Consider the following 22276-nt stretch of genomic DNA (forward strand, 5'->3'; position numbering starts at 1 on the left):
AAAGCACACAGAATACAAAAGCGTTTATTAAAAAGGTGACTGTATACATTGCAGATGTACATTTTCTTTTCCTGGTTTTTGGTTATTGAGAAAGGGGATAGGTGGTGTCTCTACTGTATATTTTTAGAGGTAATTGGCAGAAATCCTGAATGGTCACATACAGTACTTTTCTCCTATGCTGGTGTCTTTAAAACTGTTTTTTTTTGTGTGTGTTAACTTGTGAGAACAAGTAATTATACTTTTTTTTATATGTTGGCTGTGACCCTGTTTAACGTGGCTTCAATAGTGTTATAAGTTTGATTGGGGAAAAAAAAAATCCTAAAGGCTTTTGGTTAAAATATGTGCTTATGTTCTCACATAGGAGAATACAGTACAGACTGCCATGGCAATAACATACAATGAGGCTTTGTTTGAAGTAGCTGTACTGCTTTCTTTTGTATGAACTACACTAAATACAGGGACCCACAATATTCAGTTTAGGAATTTAAACTGTGACACTGCCTTTCTGTATACTGGCCTTAATGTCCACTAAAATTTATTACAATATAATAAAGTACACATTAGTCGAGCAATGGTTTCATATCAAATCATAACGAAACCAACTCATCCTAGTGGTACAACATCTAAACAGTATTAAAGTGGTAGTCCTCAATCAACTGCACCTAAGGAGTAGAAGGATAACATTCAGAAAGCATAGGATGATAACATTCAGAAAGCCTAGAGCAGCGGCTAGGGTCATCCATGTGCTGTGAATAGTTGAAGTTACATTCTCATTAAGGATATTGCAGATCTACAACGCATATACTGTTCTTGAAAGACTATGAAACCGATTTCTGTAAAACCTAGCAAAATTCCCAGTACCAAAAGGAGAATGCCGTGCTTCCATACTTGGGCCAGGCTAGAAAGGGCTCTAAAGCCTGCATCAAAGCATTCATAGGGAATTGGTAGAGAAACTGAAAGGGAGAAGAGCAAAAAAAGAGCGAGTAGGAATAGGAGAGACTCAGTATGAAATCAATCGCCACATCTCAGATTCACTCAAATTTTCTGCGCACAGTCCAGTGTTTCATAAAGCTCCATGTATGAGCACCCCTTTTTTTAACAATATTTTGCTTACTCGTCTCTTGCATTGTGTTCTTGATCCTCTCTAGTTGGAACCCAGTACTGCCATCTGAAACCTATTGCTGCTGCTGCCCTCCTAATACCGTTAACCTTTCTGGGTGGTTAATCTAACTTCTAGCATGTGGTGTTTTTTATAGCAAAATTTCTCAAAAAATTATGTAGGCATCCAGTCATGTATGAATTAAAATGACAGCTATCTATCCCTGATTGTCAGGACCTGGGATGGGTGGGCTGGAAAAATCTTAATCAGATTAACTAGCAGCAAGAGACTGTGCTGTAAAGTCAACCTTTACGCATATGTTACCCTTACGCTGCGTCATCAGTGTAGCTTTTGTGAATGAATTGATGGTAATGGGGCTGAAATATGTAACTTTCCTTTAGGAAACTGTATTCCTAGTATAAATCCCTGCCCAAATATTTTGAGAGACACAAATATTAATTTTCACAAATTCTGCTGCCTCCGTTTTTATAATGGCAATTTGCATATACTTAAGAATGTTAGAGTGATCAGATGAATTGTAATTAATTGCAAAGTCTCTCTTCCATGAAAAAATGAGCTAAATTCCATAAACATTTCCTCTGCATTTGTGCATTTGTGAAGAAGGCTTTAGGGCACTCAAAGTCCAGCAAGCGCCAGGACAGCCTCCTACTGTTCAGCTGCAGGATCGGGGCACCACCTATGCATAGCTTGCTCGGAAATGGCAGAAGACAGGTGTGAGTGCATCTGCACGCACAGTGAGGAGAAGACTTATGGAGGATGGCCTGGTGTCAAGAAGGGCAGCAAAGAAGCCACTTCTCTTCAGGAAAAACATGAGGGACAGACTGATATTCTGCAAAAGGTACAGGGATTGGACTGTTGAAGACTGGGGTAAAGTCATATTCTCTGCTGAATCCCCTTCCTGATTGTTTGAGGCATCCGGAAAAAAAACCTTGTCAGGCAAAGAAAAGGTGAGCGCTACCATCAGTCCTGTGTCATGCCAACAGTAAAGCATCCTGACTCCATTCATGTGTGGAGTTGCTTCTCAGCCAAGGAAGCTCACTCACAATTTTGCTTAAGAACCCAGCCATGAATAAAGAATAGTACAAAAAAAATCCTCCTGAGAGCAACTTCTCCCAACCATCCAAGAACAGTTTGGTGAGGAACAAATGCCTTTTCCAGCATGATGGAGCACCTTGCCATAAGGCAAACGTGATAAATAAGTGATCATAACCAGGAAACTCCCCAGACCCTAATGCCAGTGAGAAATTGTGGTCAATCCTCACGAGGCAGATAAACAAAAAAAATCCCACACATTCTGACAGACGCATACTCAATGTTTGGCAAGAATGGACTGCCATTAGTCAGGATGTGGTCCAGAAGCTGATTGAAAGCATGTCAGGGCGAATTGCAGAGATCTTGAAAAAGAAGGGTCAACATTGCAAATTTTGACACTGCGTAAACTAAATGTAATTGTAAATAAAATCTTTTTGACACTTATAGAATTCTTGGATTATACTTCAGTATACCGTAGTAACATCTGACAAAGACCAAAAAACACTGAAGCAGCAGACTTTTTTTTTTTTTTTGAATTCTCAAAACCTTTGGCCACGGCTGTACTTCATTCTCTTTAGCAACCCAAGGCATTTGGTATCGTTAATAGATAAATAATGCCTAGAATAATGCATGAGAAATAATCCAGAGACAATGAAACACCTGTGTGCATACATCAGTTGCCCTACAGTGACTGAAAAGGGGCAGAGTGGGACCCTGAGAAAGTAGATAAAAACCACAAAAAACACTAACTCTTTCACAGACGAGCAAGCTGCCTTGGTTTAATCTGCAGTTGCCATGGTGCTGCACATGTGAAGGTATGACCCCAGGCATTTGATGACTTCACAGTTTGGCTTAAAACATGAGCAACTATCACAGCTACCATTCACAAGCATGTCTAAAATGTGACGGTTTTGAGACCATTCAATTTATGGATTTAGTTCTGCTTCAGTGTGCAAGTGGTGTGCATACTTGCGTATCATGGCAAGAGCCTCACCCATCTAGCTTAAAGTGGTAGTAAACCTCTGACATTAAATATTAAAAAAGCATATTTCTCTATCGTGCCATCTGCGTGAGTCACTTCTGACAGGTTTTCCTGACTCCAAGAGATAAAAAGGGGATGTGAAGGGATACTTCAGCACACAGTCTGGGATTGACAGCCTCAGCCCTATTGCTGTGTACTGGGGGAGGAGGGCTCTGCAGTGTTTAATTTCAGCTAGCTGCCAACCGATTTCTAAAAACTCGGGCTGTATAAATTCAGCGTTTTGAACCGCTATAGAGAAGAGAGGGCTGAACATAAGCAGGTACAACTTATATATGGTGTAGATCTATGTTTGTTTAATCTCTGGATCACCTGGGGCTAGTTACTTTTACTGGGTATATGTAAGGCTTTACAATTACGTGTTAGTATTTCTACTTTAAAGTGAACCAGTAATTTGGCCATAGGTGGTCCCTAATACCCTTCCCAAGCATCCCTCAGAAGCTACACGTGTAGCTTTGCTCATTCAAATGGAAAGTCATTACTCCCATTCAACCTACAGTGATGCAGCAGGACGGCACCTGGGACCACTAAGAGTAAGTGCAGTAAATCTGTACTTATCTTTTAAAATGTACATTGCACACACAGATTGCTGATGGATGCATTTTCTAGTTCAATAATGGAGTATCCCTTTTATCAACTATCATTCCCCAAACAATGAGTTTGCATAATGTAAACAATACCACAAAACAACCAATATTATATGTTGGTGTGATCCTCCGCGCTCAAGGACTACTACTATAAAATATAAGTGTGCTGCTACTTCAAAAGGAAATCATACATAAATCAAAATTCATCACAGAAAACACAGGTTATTTTTCTTAGAATTTCAGTAGCGCAGGGATGGTGTTAACCTCCTATCATAATGTGCAAATAAGTGACAGTGCATAAATTGCATAAATATAAATTGCATAAATGCAAGAACCAGGTCCTTCAAAAGCCTTGTGTTAATGTAATGCCAGAGCAATACACAGTGCCTTGAATGTAGGGTCCTAGGTGTCAGTTATAGAAACCACCGCACATTGTCACCACCACCAGTGCTGGGGAGAGATAGCCAAAGTGAGGACTCACCAGAAAGCCGTGCCTAACCACTCTCATAGAATAGGCATAAACCGCATAAACACCTTAAACCTCCCTCCTGGTAACAGCTGCTGCCGCTCACCTCCTCCTCTCATTCACGGTGTGTGGATAACCAAAAGAAAAAAGCACCTCCATAGCATGATAACGTTTATAAAATGAACGAATTAAACCCAAAATATCACACTCACTTGTTCAAAATCAGATAAAAACATTGCTTATAATGACTGTGTGAAGATCTGACAGCCTGGATGTACACTGCGGCACATGCTGCATCCAACGGACTTCCGAAACTACTTCCCCGTCTTAGTCATACACAGTGGACGCCGTATAGCCACGCCCCGACGTGTTTCGTCATTTCCGACAGATTCCCCCAGGGCGAAGTCGGAAATGACGAAACGCGTCAGATGTGGCTATACGGCATCCACTGTGTATGACTGTAAGACGGGGAAGGAGTTTCTGAAGTCCGTTGGATGCAGCGTGTGCCGCAGAGTGTACATCCAGGCTGTCAGATCTTCACAAGGTCATTATGAGCAATGCTTTTATCTGACTTTGAACAAGTGAGTGTGATATTTTGGGTTTAATAAATGTATTTTATAAACGTTATCACGCTATGGAGGCGCCTGAGGAAGGAGCATGCATGCTCCGAATGCGAGCTCCCCCCTGCCACTTTTGGATGTAAGCCTGGATACTGAACGCTGCCAGAAACACAGGAAGTGTCCGAATCCACCGGCACAGCCAGGACCCAGGCTGCCACAGTGTACTTCCCTAACATCCCTGCAGTGTTGCAGATGAACCATCATCACCATTTGCCGATCAACTATTTTCTCTGTGTGAGTTACTACGTTGTTTTTATGTAATAAATAACCTTGTAATCTACGCTGAGGTGGCGCTGCTTTTCTTCTCCTACCCCTTTTTGTCTGTTGCAGAGTCCCTCTAGCTCTGTATAAATCCTGCAGCCACCTCCACCATCCATCTCCACTAACCCCAGGGATTGAACTATCCTGCATACCTCCTAAAAAGACTACTTACAGCCACAGTTGAAACTTTTTTCAAAAGATCGAATGTACTTGACTCTTTCACTGGTGCAGGTAGAATGTTGTGTATATGTACCTCCTGATTACATGACTGCTGCCTCAAATCCAAGTCGTCCTGTAATGTAAACACAGCCATTGTAACGGTGATCGGCTTTGCTTCTCCCCACACAGAGTCTGGCAGTGAGGAGGAGGAGAGCAGATCAGTGAGTTTTGAGCTATTTACTGCTTTTTACACACTGATCACCCAGCTAGTGTCCCCAAAACAACTTCTTCAAAACAGTGTTCCCAACACAGTAAAAACACCTGTCTCACGTCTGTCCAGTAAAATAATCTGTTAGTGAACATCTGCCACATCTGTCCATGATCTGGCACATCTGTCCCAGTAATCATCTGCCACATCTGTCCCAGGAATCATCTGCGCACATCTGTCCACATTGCTAAAAAATTATTTAGCAGCAAGGAGACTTAACATATAGTCCAGAGTATGTCGGACGAGAGTAGCAGGGAACTCTCTCCGTCCGACTCAGCGAGTGCAGCGCAGCATTCCAAGATCATAGGCAGGCATCCACCAGCAGTTCTGCAAGTCCCTTTGCAGTGGCAAGCACAAGCAGGACAACATTCCTACCTGATAGGCTAGATGCTAGTAACGGGGTGCCCCATCCACAACGAGGCAGGGCCCATGCTAGCCTCCCGGATGTATTATTATACCCTACAAAGCTGACCGATATTTCGACAAAACCTGTAATTCTCCCTTTTACAGCACAGCCAGGCCCTCAAATACAATCAGAAAATGACCCTACTTTTATTATTTTCATTTATTTTTCACGGATGATCTGCTGAACTACATCGTGGAGCAGTTTAATCTGTATGCCAGCCAACATCTTGCCAGCAATCCTGATTCTTCCTATGCCCGCCCTTTTGTTTGGACACCCCTCACCGTGGAAGAATTTAAAATTTTCCTTGGACTAACCCTCAACCTAGGGCTGACAAAAAAAAAAATTGGAACTTCATTCCTACTGGTCTACCCAACCTATCCTTTATATGCCAATCAACTCCTCTTTGATGCCCAGAACCTGTTACGAAATTAGATTTTTACATTTAAACATCAATGCCCACTGCCTTCCTCGAAATTCATCCTGATTATGATAAATTATTCAAAGTTCGGCCCCTAATCATTTTCTTTTGCTCCATCTTCAAGCAAATGTTTTACCCCCGATTTATAAATATTTGTGTAGATGAATTCCTAGTCCACTTCACTGGGAAGACTTGGCATCAAGCAATACCTCCCCAGTAAACGGGCCAAATATGAGGTAAAATTTTACAAGGCATGCGACAGGGCCACGGGTTACACATGATTTTTAAAATTTATAAGGGAAAGCACAGCCAGCTAATTTCCCCCCCCCCCCCCGGATGCTCTACCTATAAGGGGGCAAGTAGCAACTGATAGAACCACTGTTTGGGAAGGGTTACCACCTATATGTAGACGATTTGTACATGAGTCTCCCACTTTTCCGCCATCTCGACCTAAAGAGGACTGTGGCCTGTGGGACAGCACGGTCCAATCGCAAGGGCTTCCCACAGAGAGAATGGGGGGAGGGGGGAGCCAGTATGTGGAATGAAGGGGTACTAGCCTTAAAGTGGAGAGATAAGAGACATCTATATGCTTTCCACTATACATGACACCTTGGTGGAATTTCAGACAAGATGAGGTCCCGTCCAGAAGCCAAAATGTATACATGAATATAACCTATTCATGAGGGGTGGATATGAATGACCAGCTAATGCAGCCCTAATTGGCCACCAGGAGGTTACTGTTTTGGTATAAGAAAATCGCCATTTATTTATTCAACTAGCCCTGTTCAATTCTTGTTATTTTTTACTAGTGTACCCAAAGATCCCTAACTGATCTAAAATTTCAAGAGGACGTTATCACAGCCCTTCTCTATCCCCATGCACTTGCCCCTGAACAAATTTGCTCCGATATATTAGCCGGACTTCATGAAAGGCACTTCCTCGATATCCTCCCTCCTACCCAGGCAGGCTGCAAACCCCCAAAAAAATGTATATGTTCAAGTAGAGGAATTTGCCATGACACCCAACACTACTGTCCCCAATGTCCCGCCCAGCCAGGCCTCTGTATTGGAGAGTGCTATCAGATTTATCACACTTCACTACACTATTAGTGAAGTAAAGACCTTTTTCCAGTTCCCACTATCTGCTATTTCTGTGTATGACCCGGACTGTTTATCCACTATGCCTCTGCCAACCACGTTTCTGCCTTACATGTGAACTGACCTTGGCCTGTTAAATTACCATGCTTTTTGCCTGCCTGAACTGATCATTTACCCTGCCACTGTTAGTGGGATTCAAGACCGCACAGGGGTCTCGCATATGTGAGAGGCTCCAGAATAGAATTTCCGAATGGAGAAATTTTTTTTTTTCTCTGGGTTTCCTTGGATTAGGGTCTGGAGACTCGGTGGCTTAAAAGAGATTTGGGTGGGAGAAGCCTCTACCCCTGTCCTCAGGTATTACCTGACCAAGGCCCTAAGCCTTGTAGTGCTGCCTGCTGCTACCTGAACTGGCCATGCCTCTTCCTGCCACCTGAACTGGCCATGCCTCTGCCTGCCACCTGAACTAATGCCAGGACCAATACTTTGGCATATCTCTGCCTGCTTCCTTGACAATTCCTGGACTTTTCCATTGGCTGTCTGGGCCAATTCTTTTCCTGTTTGGGACTGTATTCCTGCCTGCTAAAACCGTAGGTAATCCTCCTCCTTTTTTTTTTTTGTTTACCGTTTGCTCAGCAGAATGTATTTTGGGGTGTAATTCTTGGTATGTACATGCTATGTGTTAGAAGCCTGAAGGTGCTACTTGCATGTATGTGGCGAGGCTGTGGCAAAGTCTCCCACATGTGGTATCGCCATACTCAGGAGTAGTAGAATGTATTTTAGCATGTCATTCTTGGTATGTACATGCTATGTGTTAGAAATATCTTATAAATTTGACAACTTTGTGTAAAAAAAAAAAAAAAAAAAAAAAAAATGTTTTCATTTTTTTTCCACGTTTTCCAAAAACTTGTGGAAAAAAATGACATGTTCAAAAGACTCATGCCACGTAGAATGTACATTGGGTTGTTTTCTTTCAATAATGGGGTCATTTTGTGGGTAATTCCATTGTCCTGGTGCTCCAGGACCTTCCATAATGCGATAGGTACTCTAGGTACTCAGGAAATGAAATGTGTAATTTATGCCTTTAGAACGCCTGACGGTGCTACTTGGATATTGGGCCTCTGTAAGTGGGCAGGCTGTGGAAAAGGCTCACATATGTGGTATTGCCATACTCAGGAGGAGTAGCAAAATATATTTTGGGGTGTAATTGCAAGTTTATCTATGCCATGTGTAACAAATAACTTTTTAATATGACCATTTTGTGGGGGGAGGGGGGGGGGGAAATCTTCATTACCCAAACTGTTGTGGGCAAAAAATTGCAACTTCAAAAAACTCACTATGCTTCTTCCTAAATGCCTTGGACTGTCATCTTTACAAAAAGAGGTAATTTGGGGATGTTTGTACTGTCCTCATATTTTAGGGCCTCAAGAAATGAGATGGGTAGTCAGTATATGAGGATTGATTAATTTTCAATGATATGTAGCCTAGCTTGTAGAGTCTCTAACTTTCCCACAAACCTATTATCATACACTTATCAGGATTTTTTTCTTACCAAAGATGTAGCAGAATACATTCTGGCCTAAATTTATGACAACATTTTTGATTTTATTGGATTTCTTTTGAAACCAAGTAGAAAATATTTTTTCAAAATGTTCACTTTTTTTTCCTACTTATATCGCAAAGAATAAAAAATCCCAGTGATGAATAAATGCCACCAAAAGCAAGCTCTATTTGTGTGAACGAAATGATAAAAATGTAGTTTGGGTACAGTGTAGCATTACTGAGTAATTGTCATTCAAAATGTGAGAGCACTGAAAGCTGAAAATTTGGTCTGGGATGGAAGGGGGTAAAAGTGCCCAGTATTGAGGTGTCTAAAAGTGTGTGTGGTGTCTTCAAAAAGTTTTTGCACTTTTATATTTTTTTTTTGGAAACGGTGAGTGTGGGAGGAGTAGTAATTGGTTGTGTCTGAGATTGTCATGTGACTAGTCTGTCTAACAAGCCTGCTGACCTTGCAGTTTAGTATGAGAGTTGTCACGCTGTGGTAAAGATGGCTGCGAAACTTATATAAAAAAAAAAAAAAGTGTGCAAACTTTTTGAAGAACCTGTGTGTTTTGTATTAATCTCTAAACCGCTGTCAACAAAAGTGAGTACACCCCTAAGTGACAATGTCCAAATTGGGCCCAAAGTTTCAATATTTTCTGTGGCCACCATTATTTTCCAGCACTGCCTTCACTCTCTTGGGCATGGAGTTCACCAGAGCTTCACAGATTGCCACTGGAGTCCTATTCCACTCCTTCATGACGACATCACGGAACTTGTGAATGTTAGAGACCTTGTGCTCCTCCAACTTCCATTTGAAGATGCCCCACACATGCTCGATAGGGTTTAGGTCTGGAGACATGCTTGGCCAGTTCATCACCTTTACCCTCAGCTTCTTTAGCAAGGCAGTGGTCGTCTTGGGGTCGTTATCATGTTGGGAGTACTGCCCTGTGGCCCAGTCTCCAAAGGGAGGGGATCATGCTCTGCTTCAGTATGTCACAGTACATGTTGGCATTTATGGTTCCCTCAATGAACTGTAGCTCCCCAGTGCCGGCAGCACTCATGCAGCCCCAGACCATGACGCTCCCACCACCATGGTTTGACTGTAGGCAAGACACACTTGTCTTTGTACTCTTCATCTAGTTGCCACCACACACGCTTGACACCATGTGAACCAAATAAGTTTATCCTGGTCTCATCAGACCACAGGACATGGTTCCAGCAGTAATTCATGTCCTTGTCTGCTTGTCTTCGGAAAACTGTTTGTGGGCTTTCTTGTGCTTCATCTTTAGAAGAGGCTTCCTTCTTTGACGACAGCCATGCAGACCAATTTGATGCAGTGTGCGGCGTATGATCTGAGCACTGATAGGCTGACCCCCCACCCTTCAACCTCTGCAGCAATGCTGGCAGCACTCATACGTCTATTTCCCAAAGACAACCTCTGGATATGACGCTGAGCACATGCACTCAACTTCTTTGGTCCACCATGGCGAAGCCTGTTCAGAGTGGAACCTGTCCTGTTAAACTGCTGTATGGTCTTGGCCACTGTGCTGCAGCTCAGATTCAGGGTCTTGGCAATCTTCTTCTAGCCTAGGCCATCTTTATGTAGAGAAACCATTCTTTTTTTCAGATCCTCAAAGAGTTCTTTGCCATGAGGTGCCATGTTGAACTTCCAGTGACCAGTATGAGAGAGTGAGAGCGATAACACCAAATTTAACACACCTGCTCCCCATTCACACCTGAGACCTTGTAACACTAATGAGTCACATGACACCGGGAAGGAAAAATGGCTAATTGGGCCCAATTTTGACATTTTCACTTAGGGGTGTATTCACTTTTGTTGACAGCGGTTTAGACATTATTGGCTGTGTGTTGAGTTATTTTGAGGGGACAGCAAATTTACACTGTTATACAATCTGTACACTCACTACTTTTACATTGTAGCAAAGTATAATTTCTTCATTGTTGTCACATAAAAGGATATAATCAAATATTTTCAAAAATGTAAGGGGTGTACTCACTTTTGTAAGTTACTGTGTGTGTGTGTGTGTATATATGTATGTGTATATATGTATATATGTATGTATGCATATGTGTGTGTGTGTGTGTGTGTGTGTGTGTGTGTGTGTGTGTATATATATATATAATGTGTGTATGTATATGTGTGTGTGTGTGTGTGTGTGTGTATATGTATATATATATATATATATATATATATATATATATATATATATATATATATATATATATATAATCTCTATCCGCAGCACCGTTGGTTTTGCACATAAAAAATATCTCTCGTTACAGCCTAGCCCTGTCTGATTGAAACTTCAGACTGAGTCATTAAATGGCTTATCGCTCCCGTATTCAATCAGTTCTGTGTGTACATTTCAACTTGGGCTATTAGGCTTTGCAAACTAGACTTTTATGATACCATAGTATACAAAACCGGAAAGCATGTGGAAAGAAGCCTAGAACTCCAGCTCCTGGCTGGTGGAAATATGACTACATAATATTTGCATGTAGTATTCTAACCTTAATAAACACTTTTCTATATAAAAAAAAATTTAAAAAATTTGTTGAACTAGAAGTGGTAAAGTGATTTTTGTGGCTGTGCAATGTAGGAGAGTATCACACAATTTGATTACATTCTAAAGAATTTGTAAGTCAAGTAGAAAACAATTGGATGTTTGCCTGAAGTGGCATAATTATGCATAAGCAATATTTGATATAGTGTAAAGAAATGACGATTGACATGGCTATATATGAATACAAACATTACTTAATGCAAACTACTCTTTCCCCAGGTACTGTTGGTAAGCAGCAGTCGCTATCCAGATCGTTGGATTGTCCCAGGCGGAGGTCTGGAGCCAGAGGAGGAGCCCAGTGCAGCAGCCGCTCGAGAAGTTTTTGAAGAGGTAGTTGCTCTTGCTCTTTTTCCATTTACTAACTATAAAAAGAAAAAAGTTGTGAATTTGTTCATCTTCAATGTCGGCATAATACTCAGTTGTGCTTTTTACAACTTTTGTGAAATCTGTTGAATTCTGAGGCTGAAACCATATATACTTTTTGGCAAGATGTCTTTTTTATTGAAATAAGTAAAAAAGCATCAAAAACCTAATTGGCAATCTACTGTGCATTGTAGGTAAGCACGCAATGATGCGCATTCGTCACGTTTTATAATTTTTATATATATATATATATATATATATATAATTACACACACATTTTTAAATTTAGCAACTTCAGCACCGGAAGTAATTGTAATCTGCATTATGTTGCATTATGTTGCAATGTGTACCTCGCTTTCATGACTATGTTTTGGGATTTGACACTGCGTTATTTGAACTGACATTTGTGGGGTCGTGCGATGCTATACCCTAATAAAATGTCCTCCCCCCCCCCCCCCCCCCCCGGACAAGTGGAGCTTTCTTTTGGTGGTATTTGATCACCCCTGGGGTTTTTATTTCATGCCGCTATAAACAAAAAAAGACTGTCAAATTTGGGGAATATATATATATATATATATATATATATATATATATATATATATATATATATATATATATATATATATATATATATATATATATCATTTATTATTATTTTTTTACTTTCTGCTATTCTGCCTATCCAATAAAGAAAAATGTACAAAAACGAATTCATCAATTTTAGGTCAATATGTATTCTGCTACATGTTTTGGGTAAAAAAAAAATCCCAATAAGCGTATATTGATTGGTTTGCGCAAAATTTATAGCGTCTACAAACTTTTTTGATATTTTTATGGAATGTTTAATTATTTCATTTCTTTTTTACTAGTAATGGCGGCCATCAGCGACTTATGGCTGGGCTGTGACATTGCAGGGGACAAATTGGATACTAAGGAACACTTTTTGAGGATCAATGACACCAATACAGTGATCAGTGCTAAAAAAAAATAAGCACAGTCACTGTACTAATGACACTGGCAGAGAGAAGGGGTAAACATCAGGGGCGATCAAAGCGTTAAATGTGTTCCTAGGGAGTGCTTTCTAACTGGGGGGGAGGTGCTTGTATTGTGGGAAAACAGAGATCTGTGTTCCTGCTTAGCAGAAACACAGGATCTCTGTGTTCCCTTGTCACAGAACAGCGATCTGCCTTGTTTACAAAGGCAGACCACCGTTTTGCCTCTGTCGGTAATGATCGGCCGGTCCCGGCAGACATGGGGTCTGCGGGACCCACTGATTGCTCCCAGTGTGTCCAATCATGCTTGCCACAAACTCTGAAGCAGCAGACAACGTACAGGTACATGAATTTGCCTGTGGGAGCTGCCACCCCACAGTATATGTACGTGGGGCGGTCAGCAACTGGGTAAAGGAAAACACCCTGCCAATATGCATTACCACATGTTCTAAAATGTGTTGACTTGTGTTCTAAAATGTTGCCATTGATATTGAGGATAAACTTTAAAAAATAAACTCACCACGTTTAACTCCGCTATTCCTATAGGGCTGCGGACAAGATTAGTGCTAAGGCTCCTGTAAGCCATAATGCGTCCAAAAAAGCTGGTACTCCGTCAGGGACTGAAATAATATTTATTGCAAATAGCTCATGGTTAAGGCCTTCTTTGGCAGAAATGATTTAGCTCAGCTGTACTTTATGGTTTTTTAACCCTGTTTGCAATAAATAGTTATATTTTCGGTCCCTAATCAAGAGTCAGCCTTTTTTGTATAGTCTTATCAATTTGCCAAAAGTGTGAGTTCAACCTTAAAGTGTATGTTACCCCAACATGTCATATTCCTGATATTTGTTTTTTTGTACCATGTATTTGTATTAAATATCCTGTTCTCTTTGTATTGCTTCCTTTCTGTGAAATGCCTTGTGATCCTGCCAATCTCCCGGCTTTCCTTTTACAAACTGACCAAGCTAGACATGGAAGTAAATCCAGCCCGTTGTGGTCAGTTTTCTTTTTTTACATTTCACTTGGGAGCAATGCCTGCCTGTCCTTCCATGGTCAGAATCGTGCTGACACACCCCCTTGTACAGTAAATCCCTGGGAAGATCAGTTTTGCTGCTGTTTCTCTTATGCCTCCTAAGCCCCTTAAGAACAGATAACCGAAGTCTTGTGATCACATTAAAAACCAGGAAAAAAAATGTATACACACACACACATATATACAGTAGTATATACAAACCTTTTGCCTTGCATTTCTTTTTTAAACCGGTTGTTTTACAAGGTAAGGGTTTACATATAATTGAAGAAATTGAAGGCCATAATTGTAATTCCATTTGACGTTTGAAATTTGAGCTGTGAAATCTGTGAATGCTTGGTAACAAAGTACCTTGCAATTCCTTTTATAAAGGAGGTATTGATTTGAAAAATAAATATGCAGCTCTGTCCATAGACGCAACAGGCGAGGTACACATTGCAACATGATGTAGATTACAATAAAAAAAAAACAGGCATATCCTTGGCAAAGTGCAGATTGACAAAGAAAAATGCAATGTTTAGGATTCCTGGTCCATAATGTTACATAATTATAGATAGTTATCCTATCAAAAGCACTGTATATACATGTTAAGTGTCCTAAAAATCCTTGAAGGTAAAAAAAAAAGACATTACAGGTAAAATCTGATTTACATATGTTTACATATATAGGCAGGGGTTAAAGGTCACATTCATTCCAGACTGATGTGTGTTAAAATTATTACCTTATCAGCTGCATAAATATGCAGTTTGGGGTAAGACCAACTAGATTGAGAATAAGAAAAGGGAAAGCAAGGGAAGGGTCGTTGGAGAAATTTGCCAGGCAAGAAAAGATCATTCCCCCCCCCCCCCCATTACCAGTAGAGCTGAATATAAAAAAGGTCAAAGGTATGTGTGTGGGAGTTTAGTTAGAGGATTATAGACCTGAGATTAGTTGTTTGTATGCATACTGCCACTTTTTTTTACTTTGGCGCCATTGGCAGCCAAGTAAATCGGAAGTGACATTGTGAGGTCGCTCTCGGATTACATGATCAGAGTCCAGATCAAAGCCAAATCTAGCTTCATTTGGGACTCCAACCAGCCCGCGGACGTGCCGGCTGGTTGATTGCATCTCCCAGTGAGACAGGAGACCTGGACAGAGCTGCGGGTGGGGGATGTCCCCTCCAGCTCCCTGGAATAATGGCCGAGCGGCTGCTCAGCCACATTGGTTGTTATCTCTTCAAAATGGTACCGGGTTGATGCCTGCAGCTTCAGGCATCACCCCGGTACAACCACTTCTTCAAGCCGATGTACAGGTACTTCGGTTTGCAGGAAGTGGTTAAAGTTTCTTACCTGTTTGTCCACACTATATACAATGCTTACATATAACTTTGTGTACATTTTTGGAATATGCGAATATGAATTTAAACTCCTGCGCATGAGTGGGAGTTACAGCATCTCAGCCCGGCCAGTCAAAATGGCCAAAGATCGGAACCCTGGAAAAACTGACCAAAGGTCCGTGTTCAGTAAGGGACCTCCAGAACACCGCAGCACTGGGGTGGAGACCAGTATTATTCCCGCTTTAGGTTAAATAATTTAGAATGTTGCCCAGCTCCAGGATTTTTCAAAAATTAAAAGTTGGCCTTTAACATTGAAGGGTTATTAGATATCCATATACACTGCTCAAAAAAATTAAAGAAACACTTTTTTTAATCAGAGTATAGCATCAAGTCAATTGAACTCTTGGGATATTGATCTTGTCAGTTAAGTAGCAGAGGGGGTTGTTAATCCGTTTCAGCTGCTTTGGTGTTAATGAAATTAACAGGTGCATTAGATGGGCAAAAATGAGACTACCTCCAAAACGGGAATGGTTTTACAAGTGGAGGCCACTGACATTTTTTTTCCCTTTTTATCTTTTCTGACTGTTTTTCACTAGACTTGACCCAGACTTGTGTAGCACTACTCCCAAGGGAGCTGCTTAGTGTGGGTCCCCCTTGGTTACCCCAGCAACAACAGTACCTTTTTAAGCATGTTTCCAAGCGTGAGCACCTTAGACAAGAACCAGTCCAGTTTCTTTGGTTTTTAGGATTTATTTGAGAAATTGGATGGGAGAAGTGGGATACTCCCAACAACTGAACTTTGCACAATTAGGTAGAAACACTGAAAAATGCTGCTTGGCGCTGGTTAGCGCTTGACTGACGCTGGTTAACACTGACTGATGCTGGCCTCGGCTAGGTGTAATGTTCTGGTACCTTTTGGGTACCCTAATTACTCTTTCATAAGTGTATGCGCCCCACCATTCTCTTTTGGTAAGGTGCGCATACACCTTTAAGACTGATGCTGTCATCACTGAGCGCCGGACTGGATGGCTATTTAGATCGCCGGCTCTCACTCACATGTGTTCGTTCAAACTGCTTTGTGCCTTGATGCTAACCTGTCTTGAAGCTCTCATGCTTGCAAGCATACCTCGCTGTCTGAACCACGCTGCGCTGATCCCTGTATCCCGCTACCGGATCATCCGCTCTTGCCGAACCTCTCCTCTGCTACATTGCTATTAGTGATAAGTACCCCACAGGGGAAACCTCTATAACCTTCATACTAAAGCTTACACTATCTAGCTCTGCATACTAAGGACTATTACTACATCTGCATTATCTAAGATTGCTAGCTCTTGAGCCTACTACCACCTGTTCTTGCACTGGGTTGATCTCTCTTGTATGTCCACCTGCTACTCTGTCATCTGCTACCATACATGATTGCTAAACCTATCTGCATCCCATCTGCTACTATCTTACTTCCAAGAACATTTCCTTTCAAGTGTCTGTCATCTACCATCTCTACCCAATCTGTCTCTTCAGCCTATCATCACTGTGTTACTATGTACATAAGTCACTCTAGGAAACATCTTACTGAGTGTGTGTATTTACTTGCTGAATTGAGATCATCCACACATCATGAGTCATTGGGAGTTGGGATTGGTGTCTCAGCGTTTCTCTACATGACTACTGAAGTGGAATATTTCTGCAGCTGAAAATCCACATCATACATAAAACGCAGGAGCGTTACAGATTGAACGAACCACAAATGGATTCAGCAGAAATAACCACTCAGATGACACAATTGAAACCGCAAGTAACTGCGTTAATACACGCACTTGCTGAATTAAAAGAAGACAATCAGGCTCTGTCGCAGCAGGTAATTAGACTGACACAACTTACCACTGCTCAGTCCCCTGAACCCAAAATAAATCCTCCTTTGGTATTTACAGGCGATCGCAAAAAATTTAGCGAATTTAAAAACGCATGTGAGTTACTTTTCTTGCTAAAACCCCGTACCTACCTTACTGATCACATTAAGGTTTGTACTATTATTTCTTACCTAACAGGCGATCCTCGGGCCTGGGCAGACTCTCTTTTTGAGAAAAGCGACCAGCTTCTCAACTCCTATGCCTTGTTCCTAGCAGAACTCACTAGCCTATATGATGATCCCAATAGGCAGAGTACTGCCGATCTTCAATTAAGATCCTTGAAACAAGGTGGGAGACCTGTAGAAGACTTTGTCGCAGAATTCAAGAGATGGACCCTTGATTCAGAATGGAATGATGCATCTCTGAAATCCCAATTTAGGCTTGGCCTATCAGAGGCCGTTAAAGACGAGCTCGCCCGAGCGGATCTGCCAAAAACCCTGGATGCATTGATACAACTCAGTATCACCATAGATAGAAGACAACGAGAAAGAAAGGCTGAGAAAATGGGATTGCCATTATCCAGTTCTTCTCGGATTTCGGCCGTGGACCCCGTTCCTATGGAGGTAGGAACCATACGCCCACCTCTATCAACTATGGAAAGAGCCAGAAGACGATCTGGTAATCTCTGCTTGTACTGTGCATCCCCGGATCACAAGATAAGTCTGTCCCCTAGTCTACAAAAAGAAGGGTGAGTGTTCACATGTCCTCCTAGGGGGATTGACAACTTCAATCACTAACCCTTACCTTTCTGTTTGCTTAACATTACAGTGGGACCAGAACAGGATTACTACTAAGGCCATGATTGACACAGGATCTTGTGGAAATTATATTGACATACGTTTTGCTGCTTTAAATAAAGTTCCTATTATTTCTAAACTTAAACCTGTCTCAGTGAGTCTTATTAACGGTGTTCCTTTATCCTCTGGTCCGATCACTGATCAGACACAGGCACTCCTAGTCACTACTAACGGGTCTCATATGGAGACCACTACCTTCGATCTAATACCTTCACCCCACTTTCCCATTGTTTTGGGACTTCCCTGGTTGCACACATCAACCAACCATAGATTGGAAGGAACGGACCCTGACCTTCCTCTCTTGCTATTGCGAGGGTACGTGTAACCTCCCGTCTTTCGGGAAGATCCTGTCTGTGGTGACAGATGAGATTGCACCACTATGTTATCAGGATCTCTCTGAGGTTTTTCTTGAGAAAAATGCTCAAGCACTACCTCCCCATCGTGACTATGATTGTAGCATTGATCTACTCCCAAATAGCAAATTGCCGTTCGGTCATGTTTATCCTCTTTCACAGGATGAACTTTCCCATCTCAAAGACTATTTGGATGAGAATTTGGAAAAAGGTTTTATTAGACCTTCCACTTCTTCCACAGCAGCAGGACTCTTTTTTTGTCCGCAATAAGGACTCAAGTCTCAGACCTATCATCGACTATAGGCAATTGAATGCTATTACAATAAAAGATCGCTATCCTCTACCGCTTATCCCTGAGCTCATTGAGCAGGTGCGTGGAGCTACCTATTTTTCAAAATTGGACCTGAAAGGAGCATACAATCCCATTCGAATCCGTGATGGACACGAGTGGAAGACTGCATTCAGAACCAGATACGGATTGTTCGAATATCTTGTAATGCCATTCGGGCTATGCAACGCCCCTGCAGTTTTTCAACGATTTATAAACGATATTTTCAGAGACTTACTAGATGTCTGTGTTGTGGTATATCTGGACGATATACTTATATATTCACGATCCCTGTCTGAACACATAAGACATGTAAGACTAGTATTATCGAGATTGCTTGCACACAACCTTTATGTGAAACTGAAAAAATGCTTGTTTCATAAAGAAGAGGTACTGTTTCTAGGCTACATCATATCCAAAACAGGAATCGAGATGGACATGAGTAAGATATCCTGCATTCAGGATTGGCCTACACCAACCACACGCAAGGCGCTACAGCGATTCCTTGGATTTTCGAATTTCTACAGGAAGTTCATTAGAAACTTCTCTGCCATTGTGAGACCCCTCACACAGCTCACTAGCATTAAAAAACCATTCAAATGGTCAGATGAAGCAAATAAAGCTTTTCACCTGTTAAAGACAAGGTTTACTTCTGCTCCCATACTACGCCATCCAGACCCATCCCTCCAATACATTCTGGAAGTAGATGCGTCAAACATGGCAGTAGGAGCAATACTCTCCCAACGACCAACTCACACTTCACCACTTCATCCAGTCGCCTTTTTTTCGAAATCCCTAAGCAGTCCAGAGATAAATTACCCCGTGGGTGAAAAGGAACTGCTTGCTATAAAATTGGCTCTGGAGAATTGGCGACATCTACTCGAAGGCACCCAATTACCAATACTTATATACACGGACCATAAAAATCTCCAATATCTTCAGACTAACAAAACTCTCTCGCACCGACAGGTACGATGGTCACTATTCTTTCTAAGGTTTAACTTCCTAGTGACCTACACACCTGCAGATAAGAACAAAAAGGCGGATGCACTATCACGACTAACTGAAGAAAACTACTTTGAAATCCCTTCCGTTCCTATAATACCTCACAAACGCATTATTGGAGTTGTCTGTTCCTTGAAGGAAGAGGTTTTGCATGGTATAGGTTTGGATTCACCCCCACCACAACTAAATACTGATGCAGAAGGCTTCCTCTACTACAACGACAAACTTTACATACCACCTACCATACGCACCAAGATCTTGGAATTATCGCATGATGTGCCTATGGCAGGACATATGGGTATGACAAAGACTCTTAATCTGATTACCAGGCAATTCTGGTGGCCTGACATGAAAACATCTATACAAAAATTCGTCTCTTCATGCAATGTCTGTGCCAGGTCCAAAATTGACACTACGAGACCATCCGGTCTACTATGCAGTCTACCAATACCCCAAACTCCATGGGAAGTTGTATCCTTGGACTTTATAGTGGAATTGCCTTCTTCCAAAGGATTTAATACCATCTTAGTGTCAGTGGACCATCTGACAAAAATGGCACATTTCATTGCTATTCGCAGACTACCTTCGTCCAAACAAACGGCAGAACTCCTGATGAAACATGTCTTTAAGTTACATGGTATCCCAAAAACTCTTCTGTCTGACCGTGGATCACAATTTATTTCCAAGTTCTGGCAAGAACTATGTCACATACTACGGATCGAGCGGAAGCTCACTTCTCCTTACCATCCGCAGACCAACGGACAGACTGAAAGAGTCAACCAATGCATCGAGCAATATTTACGTTGTTACACTTCTTACCAACAGGATGATTGGGTGGATCTTCTCCCTCTGGCAGAATTTGCCTACAACAACGCAACCCACAGTACGACCAAGCAGAGTCCGTTCTACTTGAACTATGGGTTTCATCCCTCTATTCTTCCACCACGCATCCTTCCTTCAAATAACCCAGTAGCTTCAGACTATCTTACCCAAATAAAGGATTCTCTGGGTTTGCTTAATACTACCATTGCACACGCTCATAGTCAACAAAAGAAGTACTATGATCTTCGCAGAAGACCTTCTCCTCAGTACGCTATCGGGGACCTCGTTTGGCTCTCAACAAAAAATTTAAGACTGAAAATCCCTAGCAAAAAGCTTGGACCTCTGTTCTTGGGACCTTTCCCAATCAAGAAACTTATTGGAAAAGCTGCAGTACAGCTTACATTGCCAATAGACCTCAAAATACATCCCATTTTCCATGTGTCACTACTGAAGCCCCATGTTCCTGACCAAGGAATAAGGCCTACTATCCCACCTCCTCCTCCTGTACAAGTTGAAGGTGGAGAAGAATATGAGATAAAAGAGATTCTGGATTCTCGTATCCACAGAGGAAGACTTCAGTACTTGGTTCGATGGAAGAACTATGGGCCCCAAGACGACACCTGGCTAAACACCTCTGACATACATGCCTCTAGATTAATCCACAATTTTCATGCGAAGTACCCAGACAAACCAGCTCCAGAGGCCTTCAGGAGCCGGCCTTAAGGGGGGGGGGGGTACTGTAATGTTCTGGTACCTTTTGGGTACCCTAATTACTCTTTTTCATAAGTGTATGCGCCCCACCATTCTCTTTTGGTAAGGTGCGCATACACCTTTAAGACTGATGCTGTCATCACTGAGCGTCGGACTGGATGGCTATTTAGATCGCCGGCTCTCACTCACATGTGTTCGTTCAAACTGCTTTGTGCCTTGATGCTAACCTGTCTTGAAGCTCTCATGCTTGCAAGCATACCTCGCTGTCGGAACCACGCTGCGCTGATCCCTGTATCCCGCTACCGGATCATCCGCTCTTGCCGAACCTCTCCTCTGCTACATTGCTATTAGTGATAAGTACCCCACAGGGGAAACCTCTATAACCTTCATACTAAAGCTTACACTATCTAGCTCTGCATACTAAGGACTATTACTACATCTGCATTATCTAAGATTGCTAGCTCTTGAGCCTACTACCACCTGTTCTTGCACTGGGTTGATCTCTCTTGTATGTCCACCTGCTACTCTGTCATCTGCTACCATACATGATTGCTAAACCTATCTGCATCCCATCTGCTACTATCTTACTTCCAAGAACATTTCCTTTCAAGTGTCTGTCATCTACCATCTCTACCCAATCTGTCTCTTCAGCCTATCATCACTGTGTTACTATGTACATAAGTCACTCTAGGAAACATCTTACTGAGTGTGTATATTTACTTGCTGAATTGAGATCATCCACACATGATGAGTCATTGGGAGTTGGGATTGGTGTCTCAGCGTTTCTCTACATGACTACTGAAGTGGAATATTTCTGCAGCTGAAAATCCACATCATACATAAAACGCAGGAGCGTTACACTAGGCCAGTTACAAGAATTTTACCTCTGACTCTGGAAAAGTCCTTTAAGCTCCCTAAAGTACTCGTTCCTGAGGTAGCTGACTTGTAGTGCAGACTGTACTGCTGAACACTTCAGGGCCCTTCCTGGCGCCCCCTTTTACTTCCCAAACTTCAGGGCTTTAATACTTGGCACCCCCTTTACTGTGCACTCCTGGTTA

At 41.8% G+C, this 22276-nt stretch overlaps 1 protein-coding gene across 1 annotated transcript in view; it reads left to right on the top strand.

Moving 5' to 3' along the window:
• Nucleotides 1–22276, top strand: part of NUDT3 (nudix hydrolase 3) — an 89531-nt gene that overhangs the window by 61704 nt on the left and 5551 nt on the right. Inside the window, exon 2 of the mRNA XM_082248419.1 lies at nt 11817–11927. Within this exon, the coding sequence (XP_082104545.1) occupies nt 11817–11927 (111 nt within the window). The remainder of the gene's footprint in view (nt 1–11816; nt 11928–22276) is intronic.

This window comes from Pelophylax lessonae, assembly GCF_965119305.1.
Source record: "Pelophylax lessonae genome assembly, chromosome: 2".
Taxonomy (NCBI): Eukaryota; Metazoa; Chordata; class Amphibia; order Anura; family Ranidae; genus Pelophylax; species Pelophylax lessonae.